Source organism: Rhinolophus sinicus, chromosome 16 (genome assembly GCF_057876585.1).
Source record: "Rhinolophus sinicus isolate RSI-liver-muscle chromosome 16, RSI-T2T, whole genome shotgun sequence".
Lineage (NCBI taxonomy): Eukaryota > Metazoa > Chordata > Mammalia > Chiroptera > Rhinolophidae > Rhinolophus > Rhinolophus sinicus.
Genome location: NC_142516.1, coordinates 166,516,922 through 166,538,798, shown reverse-complemented (window position 1 = coordinate 166,538,798; position 21,877 = coordinate 166,516,922). Strand labels below are relative to the sequence as shown.

Here is a 21,877-nt window from a genome sequence, read left to right as displayed (position 1 = left end):
TCTTGCCACTAGACCGCAAGCTCATTGAGAACAAGGACTACATCTCCTCCACCTCTGAACACTTGGCGTATAGCTTGGCTTACAAAACTGTTTGTTGAATGAATAAATAAGAGTGGTAGAACCAGACTCAGATCTAAGACTTCCTGTCTTAAATCCAGTGTTTTTCTCAATATATCACAGCTAATAAGAGTGACACAGTGTGATAGAGGACTAAATACCAGATGACAGATTTCCTATTCTTAATCTAGCACAATGAAACAAATGGTGAAATGGTGAGAAGTAACATGGATATTAACAGACCATACTACGTAATCCCACACTGACACTAAAAGTTTAACTACTACATGTAATGCAAAATACTTAGTACTAAAGTTAGCAAAAAAATAGTGTCCTTTTATTGGATTACAAACACACAAGAATATTAAGGTATGTATCGTATGTAAACACATTCACATCCTATCCACCAATAAGTGCCTAACTCTTATTCAGAAGCTAACCCAATTTAAAAATGTATTTTCTTATTGTCTTTCACTCCTTTGCTATCTACGAGAGGGCACAGAAACCAAAAGTGGTGGAATGCAAATTGGTCAGTGTCGTCTTTTTCTTTTTAGATTCATCAGCCAAAAGCTCCATTGGCTTGGGAAAGAGGTTGAAAATTAGTAACCAAAAATGCTCTTTCATAAATGTTTCTAAAAATTGTCTTCAGTGTCTCTGATTCTATTAAAAAGAATTACCAGTGAACCAGTTTTAAGTAGCAACAATCCAACCCATGCAGATTTTGTAAGGCTCTAACCAAAAGTTTTTTCTTTCCTATTACAACCAAAAGTAAAACCCGTAAGTCAAGGAAACTGTAGCAATGTATTTATTGGAAACGAACTAGACATTACATATATCAGATGAAGATGTAACGATGCATGAAGCATAATCAATGCAACATTTTTTTAAAAAATCACAAAAGAAAAGAAAGTTCATTTTCAAAACAAATGTTGTATCCGAGACACCTCAATCTCTGAACACCGTAATGCAATTCATAATGTTGATTTTGAGCATCCAGAATAAAACTTACTTCAAACTGAACAACTGAAAGGAAAAGTTTCTTTTCCCAACTTGAAGATTCCTTGGCTACCACCTGTGTATCATACACATCAGGTAGTTTTCATCACCTGATGAAAACAGTACCCAGATGATATTTGTCATATCCCTTATAGAGAAATTTGGGGGAAATCCAAGCAACAAATCAGTTGGTGGCCCCAAGTAAATGAGGTACCTAGAATCAGCATTTTCTAGAACCTAGAAATTACATTAACTTTACTAAGACTTTATTTCCTTTTAAAAACTGCCTGGATTAGAAGGCATGCTGATTTGTAACAAGAGTCATTACATTAACACTGAGTAACAGTGTGGAGGAAGGTACCAGACACATATCACCTGCTCATTGAGGTTTTCCGAAACCGTTAGAGCTTTACTCCTCTACTCTGTAACACACTGCAGCTTGTGTATATAACAAGCTCCCTTTGAAGAAAAGTATCCCAGATAATCCATCTGTAATAATATAAGTACTGCGAAAGCAGTAATGATAAATATAGTTTGGAAAGGCAAAAATGCTGCTCAACTTTCAGAGACACTCTCACAGAATCATCTCTGAAATGGAGAATTTCATGTGCACTTTGAAAATTACTTCCCTTCCGCACACCGAGCATGCGAGAATGTCCTCTAATAAGTTCTCTGTGGCTGAGAAAGTCAGGCATCCAAATGCAGAACTGCAGGTTTCAGAAGGGCTTGGTGCCACTCTCTTCTGCCCTTCCAAAGGATTTCAATAGTTTGCTTTAAACATTTCACAGTTCTCATAAGTTTTCACATGGAAGGGGAAGATGATTACAAGCTGGCTATAGTTTAATGATTGGCCAAAATAATAATAATAGTAATTTTTTTAAAACTACCTGAACACAGAATATCATCTTTAGAAAACCAATCATAATTATATTTTCTTATCCTTCATTTAATATAGAGAGAACAAAACTAAGAGCTCCCACATTTTGGTAAGAAAATAGCAAATCTTTGTCACCAACTCTGGCACCAAGAAAAGGGGAGTCTGTTTACAACTGTAGGAGTAATTTTAATAAAAAAGGGGAAAAGCTGATCTAGACAACTTAAGTACTAACTTAAAATTCCAAGACCTGATATTTTTACTTTGAGTTACAATACAGGTCTAATTTGCAAGAAAATTAAGAACATTCTCTCACCTTGACCTGGATGGGCAGACTCACCACAGCATCTTGCCTTCTCTGTAAGCATGTCTAAAGAAATGCCTAACCAGACTCAAAATGCATGTAGGCATTACATGCTGTTGGTACAAAACAGGCCGGGGGCGGAGGAAGGCCCCCATTTTCCTGGAAAAAAACATAGTAGCATGACTGGCAATCAGTCATTTTCCAGATACATACAGTATCAGTACTTTTTAAGACAGATACACGTAACGTTACACAAATGTTTCCACCTCCTCACCACTGAGTGAAACATACTGTTCTTTGGAGAAAAAAATACATTCATTTTTTTCAAGTGTATTTCAACAGGCAAAGAGGCTCTAGGTCTGTTTCACTACAAAGACAAAATGATTTCACATGTGACCAAGGGGGATTTCACGTTAGCTTCCCTTTGGCGTGGATTTCATGAAGTTTTGATTTAAAAAAATACAACAACAAAAAAAATTGCTCTAAATATACATCTACTCCTTTGATCCGAAAGCATGAATTCCTTATGTCCATTGTATGTATATATGTACACAGTCAACAACAAGAAGAAAAACCAGTCTACCTATATACAATGGCTTCGGATGGGCAAACTAAGGAGAGCAAGGCCCTCGGGCTGGGACTCGGGCGGTTCGCATCCGCCAGCCAGCACGGGGGTCCGGGGGTCCCGGGCTGGGGCCAGCGGGCCGCTCTGGCTTTCCGGAGCCTTCTCAGGGCACGTGCTGCCAGGATGGCTCTGTGTCACCTATGGCTTGTTTCCTGTCTTGGCTTTGTTGTTAGCGTTACTGTCCAGGTCTCTCAGCAGGGAGTCGCAATTGGCCAGAGCATCCGCGGGCAGCAGCTTCCGGATTTGCTCCACCGTCTTTTGATAAGCCATTTTCTCCTGCTCCAGGGTCCGGACTAAAGACTTCATTTTGGTCTCTCGGGTCAAAAGATTTTCCAGATTGGATTCCAAGGTCTGGATTTTAGCATGAGCTATCTGTTAGAGGGGAAGAAAAAAAAAAAATCCCCCAAATCAAATATTTGAAGACTCTGGTTCTTCATTGTAGCAGCAGCCAGAACTTACATGTGTTAACCAATCATATCATCTGACTTAATAAAATAGTGTGGGAAGCAAATACTCTGAAACCTTCCATGGAGATTTATAGATTTCTCGAAAATATAACTATGGCACTGACACAATACATCTCATTTCACTGAATACACCAACAAGGTCATGTTAAGTCATGATGCCGAGGTGGTGAGAAGCCTCCTTCCCCACACTGGGGTTCCCCTGGAGTGAGTGGGATCTGACATGAAGAAATGGGAGATTCTGGACAATGGCTTAGCCTGCTGAAAGAGGCTTTTTACTCTCTGACTGGACCGGCAGGGTTTCCTAAACACATACTTAGGGTCCTGTAAGTTTTTATGGGTGTCAGGGTGCCCATGTAACCTGGGAACCCAGACGTGGTGGTAACGTTGAACTGTCAATGAAACAGTTTGGAACCATTAATAAAAATTATAGTACAAAGCAGGTGCAAAGCCACTTTCCCGCATAAGGAAGTCCTCAGTTTATCACCACTGAAATATCCACGTAACAATGAACAATATCCCAGCCGTTTATTTTTCTTTTTGAAAACAGACAACACTGGCTCTTTTTTTGAATAGGAAAAGGCATACAATTTTCTATGGGCCAGAGCTAATGTAAGATGAAGTGAAAGAAGTTAAGAGACCCTGTTCTTGGAGAGCAATTACTCCCCAAATGAGCTCCCTCATTTCTGAGCTCTTTCTCTCCTACCTGGTCCAGAGGACTCACCACATAGAAGCAAACTGTAGTGTTTTCTATGTTGGGAACAGGTGCAGCATTGGAAAGTGGGGGCTAAGCCGAAGTCAAGGAGCCATTAGGCACTGAGGCTCTAACTCGGAAATCTCCCCCGCCCCCCAAAAAGGTTCACCTTCTAACCTCCCCCACCATTGAACATTTTTAAGCCCCCCGCTCAGGGCTTGAATACACAGCACACATCATACAATTTGCAGATGCAGAATGTTAATTTCTACTAAACTGCTTACTGCATTTGTCAATGTGCATTTATTTATAAATAAATACAGAGCATTTTATATTCCCTAGTAATTGTAAACTCCTTGATGTCAGGGGTTACGTATTATATGTTTTCATTCAATTCTCTCAAATATGTCTCCTTTTCTTTCCATTTATGTGAATTTTATTCTAGCCAATTATAATCATTCCCCAATCAGACTTATGCAAATGATTTCTAGCTGGTCTCCCTACCTTCTCTCCTTATTCTAATCTGTTCTCATCTAAGTTTCCAGATTGGTCTTTCTAAAATATTGCTCAAAAACTTTGAGAGATTTCCCTCTCAACAGTATTAAAGACATGGTCTTCTGCTTCACACAGAAAGTTATCTACAATTCTGCCTTATACTTATCCCATCTCTCCCCAACATAAATCTTAAACTGATGCCAAGCTTACTTTGCTGTTCTGCCCCATCCTCCTTATTTACACTAAACCCCCTCTTCCCCACAGCACCTCATTCATTTCTTCCACCAACTCTTCAGAGTTGGCTCAAGCCCCAAGTCTCCCAGACTGGTCCCAGTGTCCCAGATGTAACCCCTCCTCCCTTGAATTTAACCAAATGTGTGCAATACCCAATCGGTACTTAACCAGATTCTGCTTTGAACCGCCATTTAACGTCTCTGTGAGTGTACATTTCCTTTCCCAAGTGATATTTAAATTGATATGTGCATTGGTATCCCCACAGCACTTGGACATAGCCTGACACATGGGCCCATCGTCACAACCGTTCAACCCTTGTCACATTTCTATCATTCCTGGTATAGTTCTGTGTAGGCAGGAGGCATCTGAGTGCTGTTTTGGTCAATCTTCATTACCTGTAATTTTTCAAGGAGGTCCATGTTTTGTCTTTTGAGTTGGTTGTTGGCCCTCTCCAGCTTCTCCACAGGTTCACTGTCCTCGCAAGCATATGAAGATTCCTGAAGCTCATCCTGCAGCACGTGATATTCCACCTCATAGGCGTGTAACTGTTTTGAAATATCCATCTCAAAAACCTGCCGTGAAAACGCCAGGGGTTAGACTGACGTTTGGTACATACACCAAGATACAGTCCATGTATGCGATGTACTTCACAGGGATTCCCAATACTTATTAATTAGGAATAATATGACATACCAAAAGGAAGACTACCTAGCGTGACTATCAATATAAGGATAAACAGATTATTTCTACACAGTTGAAACATTCTCACAATAACACCAAGATACTAGAATAAGTTAATGTTCAAAGACATTTTGCAACCAAAATATACATAATCCCAAAATGTAGCATACCAGATAAACAATATCCATTACTGAGTAACTCTTATCTAGGTTAGAGATCATCTTTGCTGATTCGTAAGCAAAATTGCATAGACTATTTCTGTTATAATGGGACCCAAAGCCTTTTTAGTGATTTGTGAATGGGGAAGAAAGGTCTCATACTAAATATTTTCATCCATTTGCTAACCCATGTGAGCCTCTTAGGAGTCCCTTACATATTGTGTCACACAGAGCATTTGCACAATTGCATACCTTAAGCGCTCGCAGAGCTGTAGGCTTTAGTTGGGGATGCCTCTTCTCTCCCATATGACCACCAAATAGGAAGACAGTTTACTTAGCAGTTAGAGGATAGGTGACCGCTCCTTAGTCTAAACTTGCAAGGGGACGTGAGGCAGCAGCTGCCATTTAAGCAATGGTGTCTACACTAACATTGTGAAAAGAAACCATGAAGAATCTGACTTATTAACTTATCCTACTACCAGTAGAGACCTCAATTCTTAGAATTTCAGTGAGAATTCTAGACAACCTGGTTACCCCTCTTGCACAAGCATCACTTTTTCTCTACTAGTGGATACGGACATAATGGACTACTATACAACAATTGAAAATGACGGCACAGATCTATATTTCCTGGTATGAAAGAATGTCTAATACCACATATTTTAATAAATAACAAAAATCTAAGTTATACAATAGTATGTATAGTATGCTTTACTTATATAAAACTATACCCATATTTATATGTGTATATAAGCAAAGAGAAAATTGTAAAGGAAGTTTAAACAGTTTTGTATCTCAAGGTGTTATATTTGCAGTTACTTCTCTTTTCTTCTTTGTGCTTTTCTGCATTATTTGCATTTTTTACAGTGACTATAAGTGAAGCTCACCACAGTCTCCTTTAATATCAGCAGTTCATTCCATGGTTAATCAACTAATTGTTAAAAATGTCTCTATAATATCAAGTCCAAATCTACCTGTCTATAAATTATGTCCATTCATCTTAATAATAATCTCCAAAGCCAGGCAATTCCCTTATTAATTTTAGAGAGAGGAGATCTGATTTCAAATCACGCCTCTCTAAAAGTGCAATCTCTGACTACTTGCCAGTCCAAAAAGATATTTCTAAAGAAGTAATAAATAAACAAGTAAATATGTAAATAAAAGCTATATTTTCAGCTTATAGAACATTTTAACAAATAAAAACTGTTCATAGATATTTACAGAATAATCTGCTTGTGATTTTACTCTGGGTAATGGAAAGAAAATTTTCCATGTAATGATACAATGAGTTTATGTAATAGTGTGAATTATAGTGTACGAAACTCTTCAACCTAATTGGTTACATTTGCTCCTAAAAACAATATGAAACATTAATAGAATCATTACTGTTATTCCCACTTTGTATGGGAGGAAGTTGAGATTCAGAGAGGTTGTAACTTTCCCACTGTCACACAGATCGTAGGTAGCAGGGTACCAGAACAAGATACTCCCTTTCTCTTGCTCTAAACTCTCCCTTTTCTGCCTCTAGAAAAGTAGCGAACTTTATCAATACTCATAAAGGATGACAGCCTCATTCACAAATCTGGTCTTAAGCTTGTTCATGTCATCTGAACAATATCAATATATAATTACTACTTACCTAGTCCCTATGAAGAGCAGGGACTAGATATATTGTGTACGGATTAGTCATTTGCTTCTCTGCCCTCATCCATTCTGCTGGACCCTGGGAGGCAGACCTGGGTTCCCTGCACTTCTCTACACTTCCTTTCCTGCTTGCTTCTCGTTGGGTATGGCCAGTGGGAGCGGCCAGCAGGAGAAAAATTGGTTAGGTATGTGTTCCTTGCTCCTTCACTGCCTGGCTCACCAACAACCTCCAGAGATCCTGCCTCCATAGTCCCTGCAACTTGCTGGGCCTGGTGACACTATTATATCTTCCCCTGTCCCCTCAGCACCATGAGTAAGAGCAGCTTCTCTCTGTTACTAGCTGCTGGGCATCTGGATATGCATGTTTGTTTCCTTTAACTCTGCCCACACCTCTGTAAATGTATCCTCATTTGAACCACTGAAGGTAGACCCCATTTCTGCAAGGGACCCAGGTTGACACAAGTCTCATCATTTAAGCCTCACAAAAACCCTCGGATCAGTACTGTCCCACTTGGGAGGTGAGAATACTAGAGTTCAGAAGGTTACACTGATGTGTGCAAGCCAAACAGCTAATAAAAGAGCTACAAGATGATGCAAATCCAGTATTGTCTAATTCCAAAGCCTATGCTCTTGCCACATGTCCTCATATACAGAGGGTGCCAAAAAATGTATAAGAAAGGAAAACTGTATTAAAATTGTAATACTCAATATATACTGATAAAAAAGATGAATACAAGTCACATTTGACTTCTGCAATTATAAGTGGTGCTCAAAGCGGTTACCATCAGCATCCAGACACTTCTGATAAGAGCAAACTATTACTTAAGTAACGCTGACCAAAGTGTCCACTGGTATACATCTTTTTGGCACCCTTGGTATTTTTAAACAGAATTGACAATATTACAAAGGCAAGTATTTCTCATTTTTTTATTTATTAGGTCTTCCTAATACTCTCAATTCTATATTCAGCCTTACCATTGGTCTGAATTAAAAGATTCGTTAAAAACTCATTACGTAGCAATGAACCACTTTTCCTGTGCACAACCACCTAGACAATGTCACAATATAGAAATTTCACAATAGTCTCATTTCTAAACGAAATATATCTGACCGAATTAAAAAAAAAAAAAAACCTGTGAAGCAAAACTACCTCTTCATGCTAAAACATTTAATATATGAGTAGCAGAAATTGTGTTGTCTTATATATTATTACAAACATTTAAATCATACCTGGGTGATAATTTTTTCCATTTCAGATGTATTCATATCAGGTAGTGTGCTTTTAAGAAATTCAACGATATTTTCAAAGTTTTCACATTCCATTATAAGTGTCTCTTGGCTGCTCAGTAGGCTGAGAGCAACCTTAAATATAACTTCAGTTCCCTGAAGAAAAATAATATCTGAAAAAAGAGATATAGTTTTCATGATCAAAATTATGCATCCACTATTATAAATAGCATGCTTTTTGTGCTAATAGTATTTTTGTGTGTTTTTGTTGTAACTGTTGTTTTCAATTACTGCAATGGAATCACTGAATAATTTGCAAAAGAACACTGGTCAAAATTCACCTAGATTTAAAAAAATAATATGACTGAAACAAACAGATGTTTATTCTTTTTACTTATTTAAGAATCTCTGATAAGGTCAGGGTAAAAAAAAAGGATAAATTATATACCTGTTTGTTTCTGTATTTATAATTTTTAGTGAACAAATTTAACAGAGGCTAGGTAAATCTCAAAGACAGTTATCCAACTAACACTTAAATTTTTCACAAGGCGAATACACAAATAAACATAACCAATTAGTACTATTTAAACTACATCACCATAATAAAAAAAAGCAAATGAACTGGTTACTATGTAATTAAATCTATAAAAGAGGACATTAAAAAAAATAAAAAAAACTTTAAAAGAAAAATCAAAACGATTAAGTAATCTAAATCAGATGGGAAAGAGGAAAAGAAAAGCTACCCTAACTTTGAACTCTGGTTCCTAACAAATAGAAACGTGCACTACCCTGTTTCCCTGAAAATAAGACCTAGCCGGACAATCAGCTGTAATGTGTCTTTTGAGGCAAAAAATTAATATAAGACTCAGTTTTACTTTAAAATAAGACCGATCTAATAATATAATATAATATAATATAATATAATATAATATAATATAAAATAAAATAATATAATATAATGCCAGGTCTTATATTAATTTTTGCTCCAAAAGATGCATTAGAACTGATTGTCTGGTTAGGTCTTATTTTCAGGGAAACATGGTAGTTTTGAAAAGTACCAAATACTTTTGTATAAAAGTTTCTCTCAATCTATGCCATTCTGTAATCAATAATAAACAACAGGGAGTCTTTAAAAAGACTGTGAAACAGTTATTCCAAATGTGGTCATTCTTCTTGCTCAAGCATCTTACCCTTTCCTGAGAAACTCTATTCTTTACTAAATTAGAAGAAAAGGATTTAGCAGCCATTATAACGCTATTCTGATAACAAAACCAAACTGCTAGGGAGATTTGTTTCTTGAACTCTGATATCAAGTTTCCAAGGGTAAGTCACGTTTATTAAATACCACTATCAATTTGCTATTCTGTGTAACATGTGGTAAAACAATCGGCTGGAAGTATAATCCTTAGAGTAAACAACACTGTTCCATTTAATCATAGGCATCTCTTACCAAAAACTCGGGCTACAAATCCTAATGGAAATTGAGAGGCAAACAATGTGAGGAACCAGGGGGCAGCATAAAGACTGGGGCTTATTTCATTTTCTTCCAGATGATTGTAGAGATCTCTGTGATAGTCATGGAGGAGTCTGGACAGCTGGTACATCTGAATCTAAAATTTAATTTGGAGAAGAAAAATGAAATATGCATTTATCTGTGGGTATATAAAATACTAACATTATTGCTCTAATATTTAATAACAAATGTACATATAGTCAATAAATAAAAGCTGCATTTTATTTTTTTTATTATTATATTAAAGTTGATATTAAAGTCCAAGTTCACTTAACTGAGGTCATAAAAGCAGGTCACGGAAAGGCCGTCTCAGACTACTGAGCAAGTTTCGCTATCACGTGTGATTTGGTTTCACACATATGTGAAAATGGTCATTTTTCCTTAGGTAAGAAGGCATTGCTTTTGGAATTTAATCTGTGCAAGGTCCATTCTAATTTCAGACCAATTCCAGAAAAGCCTCCATTCTAAAGACTGTACCACATTCAGTTCAGAAGCAAAGCCTCATGCTACTTGCTGGGCTCAGCACCGGATTTGTGATGGAGTTCTGGCTTAGACCCACCAGGCAAGCTGCAGCGCTAGGACCATGCTAAGCTTAGGATGTTATGGAGCCAGAAGTCTGCGATGTGATTTCTACTATCCAAGCTATTCCAGCAGCACATTTTTCATGACAAAGGGCATTAAAGCAAAAAGTGCAGTCTGGATGTTCCTCGTATTAAAAGAAGAAATTATTTCATGTGGCTACTGAGTTGATTACTGGTATTTCAAAAAAAATTACAAAGACAGCACAGAGCATCTTTTAAACTCTTATATCTGTGGTAACTACAGGTTAAGCTATAACAAATAATAAACAAATTAGTGACTTATGTTTTAATTTATATTTTTATATAGTAATACATTAAAGAGTAGTTCAATGATCAGTTACATTAGCTTGACATTTTGGTGTGAAAGGTATATAATATTTTATAAAATCTAGCAGAAGTTCTTTCATTACAACATATCAAAATATCACCCTTAAATAGTTAGCTCTATAAAAATACATTAAAGTATTGAGCTATATTGTGAATTCAGCAATGTTGCTTCCAGTGCACAAAACTAAAAATGAAGGTACTATCTGTAAATAAAGCAAACTATTTGTTTGATCTTTAACACATATCTGTAGAAAGTAAAGTTCCATACAAACTGTAAAAGGAAAGAATTAAAGAGCCATAGAAAGTTGTAGCTATAAAATAAGAAGCTTAGCTACAGTCAAACATAAGAGTTTTAAAATAAGATTATCTTAATAAGTCATATTTTAAAAAATCATATATTTCCTTTAGGCCATTTACAATTTAGAAATTAGACATATTGAGCTACATCTATAAAAGAATTAGTATTTTGATAGTACGAAAATCAGAGAAGTCGAATTAGCAGAATAAAAAGAAAGCATAGCGTCAAAAATATCCTGTTCTTGTTTGGTTATGGTTGTAATACAGAAGCAATTTTTCAATGTTTAACTTTTTTTTAAAGGACCTTACCTTTTCTCCTATATTCTAAATTAGGGGTGGAGAACATTTCTTCCATCAAGGTATATATTTACATTAAATTTCTTTTGAAAAAGTCAAATAAAAACACAATTCAGTCTTTCTTCAAAAGAAACTTTAATAATTCAAATGCCACTTTCTAAGAATAAATAATTATTCCATTCTACCTTACAGATAATATGGCAAATCTTCAGATGGCAGAGCTAGAACTAGCAGATGGGAGATGCAGAGATAGACGAGAGGGTGGCAGAAAGAAGATGGGAAAAAGTAGAGATCAAAGACTTCATATAAAAAGATATAATGCTTTTATACTAGACACAGAAAACAGGAGACTCAAAACATAATGAGACATAGAAGGGAACTCAGCCCCCTCCTTTTACAGGTAAGGTAACTGAGACCCAGATCCTGCAACGGCTAAGCTCACGCCATGCAGGTAATGAGAAATCCTACCAAGGGATCCCAACCCCACTTCTGCTTCCACTTTTGAAAGTCATATTGATTGGATAAAAACCACTCTCTGTTCTAGAAAGTGGAGAATTGTATGTATCTCACTTTACAGAGCAAAAAGATCTACCCTCCTAGAATAAGGTCCCCTAATCTTGTGGCCTATAAGAATGCTACCACCCAAGATTTTAAAACATCTGCATTTTCATAAATATAGATATGACAGATTTCCTAGTAATTGCAGATCATATTACATTAATGTTTAAATCCAATTTATATGAATTTTTATAATGTCAAACTGATAAGACATTTTTAAATTGAAAAATCGCTGCATTTTTAAAGTGATAGCTGTATCTCTCTTTCCATTTATAGATCAAAATCAACTACTCACAGGTACTCTCCATTCTTTGAAATTCTAATGATAGCCACCAAACTGGTATTTCTACAAATCAGATTTATTTCATTGGTTACAAGGGCACCAATGCTTTCTATCTGATGTAAGATACAGGGAAACTGTTTAGACATAAAGTAAAAAATAAAACCTTCCACAGTCATGATTTTTTCACTTGTGGAATGTTTAGAAACCTATGAATAGTCATCAACTAGGAATCAAATCACTGTATCTGATTTACGCATCTTGATTGAACAATCTTCATATGAACTCACACCCAAAAGCCCAACATTGAGAACAAAGCCCCACCTCCCAAGGAAAAAACTTCATCTTGAAGGGTAAAGAAAAATGGAGCACTCCTTCTCCATTCATCCTCTCAAGAAAATACCATTTACTATAACATTCATAAAGTGAAAGCACAGTTCTTTTTTGCTGTGGGTTGGTAACTGAAATATTAAATGAAAAAACTGATTATTGGGAACCAGGAAAAAGAGTATACAGAGGGTGCCAAAAAATGTACACACATTTTAAGAAAGGAAAAAACTGTATTAAAATTGTAATACTCAATTTATACCGATAACAAAAGATGAATACAAGTCATGCATATACATTTTTTGGCACCCTCGGTATTTTTAAAAATACTTTACTTCTTATCTAAAGCATAATATTATGACTGTGTATCATGCCTACCTCATTTCAAAGGAGGAAACCCCTGACATTCCTCTCTTTAAAGTCTTCCTTTATATATTTACTACTATTAATAAAAGCTTTACATTGCAAGGTAGTGGTTTTTGTGATATCATATCTATAAACAAAATTTAAACTTCCTGTTAGAAACCTATACTCTAAAGAAAGTGAAGTTTAAACTAGAGAGGAGAAATGTGTAAACAGGGAGTTTGAAACAGGTTACAGACAACAGCAGTGAATACCCTACTTAACCAAAATATCTCAACAAGTGCTTCTTCAGAGCACGCTAAGAAAAGCAGGCTGAAACAGTACCACCAACTTTGAACATGTTTTCCTCTCTGAGAACCTATCTGACCTTAAGATAAAAAGAGGGGGATATGGTAAGTTCAAGAAGAGCCATGACATAGACATCTGCCACTTATGCACTCAAAGTAAATGACATTATATTTTCAGATATTGAACAAAAGGTCTAGGATTCTTTTCAACTGACAAGTTGAGGAAAAGTGAATAAAGATGTCTTGCTATTTCCTCCTTGTAACACGTAGACTTAGGCAATAGAGACTGAGTACCCACAACCTTTCTTGAATTGCTCATGTGTTCACTTTAGGAACTTTATGGAAAAGTTATTCTGCACATGGATGGCATGTACTTAGAGATTTAGCAAACTCACATATCCCTCACTAAAACCGTGGACTGAAACATGCTTCTACATTTATCCAAGATGCCAGACAATTGGGTCCCAATTTCCTTAAATCCACTGTAATTTAGACGAGTGCTGCCGCTAAGATTTCTGGTAACAGCTTTACTCATTCCTCGTGAAGATCTACTGCCTCACCTGTAAGGACATCATGTCAGGTCTGTACTGCTTGCGGAAGCCTAGGTCATACATGAGGAATTTCAGCATTTCAAAGGCTTGCTCTTCACTCATATGCAGAAGCAGGACCCCAGCCACAAAGCTGATCCCCTGACAATAACCCACTTCTTTGTCCAGCAATGAGTAGGCTTTCAAAAGGTTGAAGAGCGACAGCTGCCCTGACCCAAGCTGTGCTGAAAAGTAAGGGTGAGTAGGAAATGTCCTTCCTGTAGAGGAAAAGAAAAGAAATATTTCTGAGATGTCCTGAGGCGTTGGAGACCATAGTGAAACTGTAATTCAGTGATTTCCAGAAATAAACAAACACTGTTTTCCAAACCAGTGAGTTGTTTGGAAGTACTCCTGTAACTAAGAGTCTCTCTCTCTCTTTCTCTCTCTCTCTCTCTTTCTCTCTCTCTCTCTCTCTGTCTCTCACACCCACACACACACACACACACACACACACACACACATTAGCAAGTCCCAAGTCCTACCTGCCAGCAGACCACCACCCTATCTCCACATATATGATAGGGAAGCAAATATAAACATTTAATGCTAACAAGTACTTCATTCTAGAAAAAACATCTACCAACAAATCAAAGACCTACCTATCCAGAAAAGACATAATTTAGTCTGACTGTAAACCAAGGCAGATTCTAAGTTCACATAAAGAACACCCTCCAACAGAAATCAGAATTCTATAAAAGGTATATTATTTAAAAGGAAATCTTAATAGTCCATAAGCAGATGTATTCCTACTTCTCTTGTAATATGATGCTGGAGGGACTTTTTGGGGTTGTTTTGTTTTACATTCATTTATCATTTTGCTCTGTTTCTTAAACCACCTCCATGAGCCATGTAGACCTTTTTTGTGTTTTCAATATATCCAAAAAGTACAAGGCAACTAAAGGGTCAGGCGGATTTAAAAAAAATAATAATCCCCTGTAAAATTCACCTCTGAGTATAAAATTAGCAGACACTTTAGCAAGCAAACACTATCAGTCCTGGATCTCTGCAAAGCTGAATAGAGAAGCAAACCCAACCCGCACCACCAGAGTTACATACACTCGTAGGGGACTCTCCTTGTGTCACGAGAATGAAGGGGGTTGTTAGCTTCCTTGTGAAATGACTAGTCTTGTCAGTTGAAACTTGAAAGAATGCCAGGTTTTTAAATGTTTTCCACTGTATGTGCTTAATTGTGGTTCCCCCACCACCACCACCCCACCCCAGGAACTGATAAGATTAATTCTGCAGAGCAAGTAACTGGGAAGAGATGAGAAAATAAAAACACACTGAGGAAACACAGATGGCTACAAGTAGAGTCAAATAAGCAATTTTTAAAATGATCATTTTACTTTCTCAGTTAAAATTTTTGCTAAAGAAAACTATAAATAAGTTATATAAATAAGTCCCTGTAATCTGATCTCATCATCTCCTGCTCTTTATTAGGACATCTTGTCTAGCCCTAAATGTAAATGATCTCAATTTCTAGTCTCATCAATTTCCAGTCACAGAACCACAGCTCTGCAGGGAAGCACAGCGATTACCTAGTTTAATGTACTCATTCAAAACAGAGGATTGAAACTCAGAAACAAAGTAATTTGCCTAAAACCACAGTTCAGTAGTAAAACCAGGAGAAGAACTGAAGTTTTCAGTTTCTCTGTAAAATTCTTTTTTAATTTTATTGGGCTCAAAAACTATTAATTGAGTCGGGCCCTTTCCTAACAAAAGCTGTTTGTCATCTAAAAAGAACAGAGATCAAAACTAGATTTTGGACAGTGATTTTTATATGCTCTAATGTAAAATATAAAAGTGACTCCAAATATAAGGCAATCCCTTGTTTTCACAAATGGACTTAATATCTGTCCACTTTAAACACATCCCCTTTTAGAGACACAGATGAAAATAGTCAAATGTCTATGTACAATATTTAATCCAATAATTGAGATATTTTAAAATAATAAAATATAATATGTTATTTAGAGAAAAACTAGAGATCATGTAAATTTCTATATTAATTTATTTGAAAGTCAGCATTTACAAAGATTGGGAATTCTCCCTCAGGTCATAAGCACCCTTTCATAAAACATCAGAAAAGCTAATTTTTCTTTTCCTATAGAGATGTATTTGTGATTTCCACAACATAACTACCTATTGTATTGCTTTTTAAAGTCATAGTCAAAGGCTTGTTTCCAGCAATATGTCCAGCCATACTTAGTAGACCTTCGTTAAATTGTTTTAGTACCCCTTTTAACCTATTCTAACCTATATCAAAACCAGTATTGATTGAAATAATAATTGTCTACCCCAAACAAAAGTCAGTTATTCAAAACACAGGAACTGAGAGTACATGATAATGTGACCTTTAAAATGATTCAAATACAAGATCACTCCCTTCTCAAAAGGTAATTTTGGGGATAAACACGTCATTTTCTACTCAGACTTCTATGGTACCTTCAACCAGATATCAAGCCAACTTGCCCTTAAAAAAGGGCAAAGTCGGCAACTCTGCATAGGCTAACAGATCCTCTTTACCAATACCAAACAAAACAAAATAACAAAAAAACAAAACAAAAACCTCAAAAAAGAACCTATTGTTCACTTTTGTAAATAATAATCAATATGACAAACTTACCTAAATCCACCAGAATAGCATGCTGCTGGGCGGTAAGCTGCTTTAGGAGTTCTTTATAGGATATGTCAGGAGGTTGTTGTTTATTAGGTAATCTGTGCCTCAGGCGATATTGTAAAGCTAGAAACTGCCAGATTTCTCCCCGCTGACTTTTGGGAACACCTAGAATTAAAGATGGAAAAGCAAGGTCCTGAACTCTGGAATGAAGTGGCTAAACCACAGCTGCAGAGCTATGTCACGCTTGAACACAGGCAGCTGTATTGCCTCACATGCCACGGTACCATCGGTCAGCCCAGTGTACTGACAGCAGCATATTCTGACACGTTTAAGCCTGCAGCTGCTGATGTCTTGCAAAAGAGAACCAATAACAACGGTAATAATGGCAATATTAACAATATCAGCCGGTACTGAGCGAGCACCGAATGCAACATTGATTGAAGGTGCCTTGTTACTGAGCACAGTACCGGTACTCAGAAAACAACCCAATGAGGGAGGTAATTAATATTATCCCCACTTTACAGATGGTGAAAGTTGAGGCAGAAAGACTAAGTAACTTGCCCCAGTTCACGCAGCTAGTAAGAGGCAGTTTAGAATTAGAACTCCAGATGTCTGGTTTCAGAGGCCAAATCCCGAAATGTATTACTGCCTATTTTCACTTTTTTATTTGGTTCGAAGCGAGTAATAAATGCCAATATTCATATTATAACTTCTAAATATGTGTCATCAACCAGTAACTTTGTAAGACAGAACTAAATAGCATTCTTCTGTGGTCATAAAAACATGAAATAATAAAAATGATAAATACCATAGGAAGACATAACTGGAGAGCGACAGAACATCCTCCAGTCTTTCAGAAGAAAATAACCAGCATATACAATGAAACATTAACTCCATTACGCTTGAAAACCAAAGGGCATCACAAGCAATTCAAAGTATGCTGAAACCAGGTTTTATTTTGTTTTCTTTTATGCCAAAGGACATGGAGTAAGGACTGGGAAGGACAGAATTCGATTCCGTACAGAGCAGGTAATTTTATTTCACTAAGTTTATTTCAGTTCAGATAGACTGCATCTGGAATAAGTTTCTGAGCTCCAGCTGGTTAAAGGAAGATTTAATGGCACTCATCTTTTTGGATTGCAATGCCACAGTTTGCATAAGCTGAAAGTACTATGGTCCGAAAGGTATAACTCAGGCTCACTGACATGATTTATAAGACCCTCCACAACATAGCTCCAAACTACCTTTTTCAGTCCAAAACCTCCCATTCCCCACCATATACTAAGTAGAAGAAGCTTATGATTATTTTCACCCCTCCAGTTTCTTACTGTTGCCTTATGGGATGCCAAGCTCCCCAACTTGAATGCCAAGTGTATTTCTGTTTGTCCTTTATAGATAGATGAGCCTGAATGCCTTTCTTCTGCTAAAGCTCTCCCTACCATCTCTGGGAGTAACCACTCCACTTTCACATACTGTTTGACTCATATTCTAATGCTGTGATACTGGATTGCAGTTCACTCTACACTGTATGGTTGGCTCTTTTCCATCCTTCGGTGGTAAGCTCCTTGAGAACAATGAGCATACTTTCATCTCTGTATGATGAAATCTAAGAATATACTTAAAACTTTTGTTGGATGAATGAATGAGTGATCTCATGTAAAACGCCGTTTTTAGAGCATAATTTTCATTCGTCCAGTAACTGAAACAGATAACATGTGGGCTGTTTTATTCAACATCCAATAACAATTTTACAAAAAGGTAATTCACTTCAGTTAAACAAATGTTTATGGAGCATCTAATATGTAGCAGAGTATAGAGCACGGCACTAAGGGGACCTCATCACTGAGAGATGAATGAATCCATTCTCAGGAACATTAGTCTCAGTCATTCATCCATCCATTCATTCATTCAGTAAGTAAGTAACTTGTGCAAGATGCTGTTTTAGATGCTAGGCATGCAGTGGTGGGGTGAGAAAAACATTAAACAGATAGACACATCCATTCAAAATTACAAATTATGTTAAGCACAATTCAAGAGAAGGAATCATGAGAAAGAATAATAAGGCAAAACTGATTCCTTTTGGTGGAGGGGAGGGAAGAGAGTACTGCTTCTGAGGAAATGGTATTTGAACTGAGAGCTGAAGGCTAATAGGATTCGCTAGGCTGGGAGTGTGAGCAGCAATCATTTCAGAAGAAAAAAATGTGTGAACACCCTGAGAGGGGCAGAGGGAAGGGTAGAGAATGGAGGAGTGAAGAAGATGGGATGGAAAGAAAGGGAGATGGGAAATGGGGAGAGGTAAAGAGTTGAGGAAGAAGAAGTGTAGGCAGAGCTGCAGCATTCCACTCATGAAATAGTCAGGACATACGGGGACCCAGAGTAGTTCAGCCTCTGCAAAGTGCATGCTACCAGGTAGGGAGAGGCAGAAAAGGAGATCAGAGAGATGAAGGAGGAGATTATGGAGGGCCTTGGGCACATTACTCAGAAGTTTAAACTGTATCCTCTAAGAAATGGGGAGATAAGCAACCCTAAAACATCTTTAAAAGTCATACCAAAGAATGGTGTGATCTCCGTCTCACACATATTCTATTAATCACTATTCAGTCTCCCAAATAATGCATTCAATGAAAATCTTTAGGATTTCCATATCTTCAAAAAAAAAACACCAGTATATTGGCTTGTAAATGTAGCATCTTACAAAATTAGTCTTAATTTAAACCTAGCTATGCAATAGTTTCACATATTATCACAAACTTTTAAAACAAGATTCATTATCGGATTTCTTTGGATATTTTCAGATTTTTATTTTATACCAAGTTTATGCAGGCCGCGGAGTTTCTCATTTTAATGTATTTAACCTGGGTCACAGAGATGCACCTAAAGTATTCACGTTAGTTTTAAACTTAAGATGTTTAAATATCAGTCATTTTACATGGCAGAGCAGCAATGCAATGTAATGGCTAAATAAAAGTGATTTTTCCAAAATAAATAAAAGAATAAATAGATGGAAGGAAAACTGATTAATTGAAAAGAATATAATTCTTTATATATAAACACATGCATGTTGGTGAATATACATAAATGTACATAAACACTTCAGACCAAATGATGGAAATGAGTCAAATTTGAAGTCTAAATTATTTTTATGGATATGAGCAAAGCTCTGTACCAATCAATGTACAGGCTCCTTCTTGGTAAACAACACAGAGCTGAGAACAGCTGGTTGAAGGAGGCAGGAAAGTCTACAGAAAAGGCGTCTGTTTTCTCCTCAGGGACAGACTGTTAGCATCATTTCTTACCAACTGAGTCACTGACTGCAGGCAGAAACAAATTACTTTCCTTTTTTTTTTTTTTTTTTTTAATATAGGCAAAGCACAAAGACAAAAGTATGCCTGAGCTGCACAAATAAAAAAATCTCTGAAGCTGTTCTAAAAAAAAAAAAAGTTGAGATGATCCAGAATACCTTCTTTAAGAGAAGTGTGAATATCTTCCATATCACATCTGATTTTCGCTCTGCTGTTTAACAACTTCTTATCCCAGGTTATTAAGACCTCCTTCTGACAGACACCAACCTCTTCATAGTCCAATTTAACTTTTCTGGACTGGAGTTCATGTCTGCTTGCTGAGAAAAACAAGAGAATTTATGTAAGACCGATGTGTTTTTAAAACATAGTATTTTAAACATTTTATTGTATTTGTAAAACTATACCAAATGATGTTTAGGAATCTACCACTAATATTTTCTTAAAAAGAAAACTTTAAAAAAAATTGATAATACGTAAAAGGTTCTCAAACTTTGAGTCATTTCATGGAAGAAAATATCAAGAATGACTTCCTATGGAGGTTTTATTCTGTATCTTAGAGATGGTAACTCCGCTAAGCATAAAAAACAAACCATGTTTGCTATGCTGTAAAGTTTAAATTTTGAAAAATGTGATAACCTCAGAAGTGACAGCTTACATCATTTTAAACACCATTAAAATGTTAATATTGGGGGTGGCCGGATGGATCAGTTGGATAGAGCACGAGCTTTCAACAACAAGGTTGCTGGTTCAATTCCCACATGGGATGGGGGGCTGTGCCCCCTGCAACTAAAGATGGAAAATGGCAACCGGACTTGGAGGTGAGCTGCACCCTCCACAGTAAGATTGAAGGACAACAACTTGGAGCTGATGGGCCCTGGAGAAACACGCTGCTCCCTAATATTCCCCCAAAAAATTTATTTAAAACCATGTTAATATTTTATGTTTGACATATATAAGAAACCAATGCCTCATGCTAACCTTGATTCCAGAAATATTTGACCTTGAAAACTTGATATATTCTTATAACTATTTCCAGAGTTATCAACTCTGCCCTTAATAATACTGAGTTATGTGTTCCTATGTTCATTTTTAATCTTAAAGAGGAAAATTCATGTTACTAAACTTAACACTACTTCCATTTTCTTTTAACAGTACAGAATTCTCTCTCATTTCTTTGATGGTCTAAAATATAAGCCCCGGACACATTAAGAGAAATTCCTATAAAAGCAGTTATCTCAACTGGTCTTTATCTTGAATTATAGATTTCAAAAGGGAGAAGGAAAAAACATCATGTAAGTACATATATATTTTCTCTTTCATTAGGATCACATTGAACGGAGTCCCTCAGAGTAATCTGTATTCATTCAAGTCCATCGTGCTCAACGCCTTACCTTCTGCAACACAAATCTTTGTCAAGCATCCAAAGTCCTCGACAGCACAAAAACAATAGCAGAACGAGTGTTACTCTTTACTTAGCGTGCTAACCTTTTCAGAAGAATTTAAATATCGTATAATAGACTGCTATTCAAGCAGAGCAGAGTAAAAATGGCTACTTTAAAGTCCAGACATAATCAAAAAATAAATCGCACTACAAAAATATTCCTCCTGGACACCACTAGATGGCTTTCTAACACAGTTTAGCTTTGCTTCAAAATATTTGCTTTATATTTCTCTGTGATAATCAAATAATTTTTTAAAGCAGTGGGTTCAAAGCTAATAATGAATATAATCCTACATGTAACTTTACTAATGGTATTTGCACAACGGACAAAGCATAATATTTCCTTAGATTTTCTTTCTCTCCAACCTTCTCTAGACCATTATTCGTTTAAAATAGTAATAAGCACCTATGACAGGCCAGCTGCAAGCCCTGAGGATAAACTGCTGAGTAAGAACACTTCATATTGGCCTTTAACTAAAGAATAAAGAACCATCCAGAAATGATTATCCATTGGCTAGAATTTTAATGGACTAGACTATTTTTTGTCTCTGTTGCTTAAGTGCAGAAATAAATATTGAACTAATAAAGGGTTCTGATCATATATTCTAAATGTCACCTTGTTTCTTATCCTGTCAGTTTATATA

The 21,877-nt window shown here is 36.5% G+C and overlaps 1 protein-coding gene across 5 annotated transcripts in view; it reads right to left on the bottom strand.

Moving 5' to 3' along the window:
* Nucleotides 1-846: 846 nt before the first annotated feature.
* The window catches only part of TBC1D4 (TBC1 domain family member 4), a 176,175-nt gene continuing 155,144 nt past the window's right edge, over nt 847-21,877 (bottom strand). For all 5 annotated transcript variants that reach the window (XM_019738151.3, XM_019738153.3, XM_019738155.3 and 2 more), the window contains 7 exons: nt 19,951-20,109; nt 16,497-16,655; nt 13,844-14,088; nt 9,904-10,063; nt 8,457-8,626; nt 5,139-5,315; nt 847-3,228 (listed from right to left, as the gene is read on the bottom strand). In XM_019738151.3, coding sequence (XP_019593710.3) covers nt 2,995-3,228; nt 5,139-5,315; nt 8,457-8,626; nt 9,904-10,063; nt 13,844-14,088; nt 16,497-16,655; nt 19,951-20,109 — 1,304 coding nt within the window. In that variant the 3' untranslated portion in view covers nt 847-2,994. The remainder of the gene's footprint in view (nt 3,229-5,138; nt 5,316-8,456; nt 8,627-9,903; nt 10,064-13,843; nt 14,089-16,496; nt 16,656-19,950; nt 20,110-21,877) is intronic.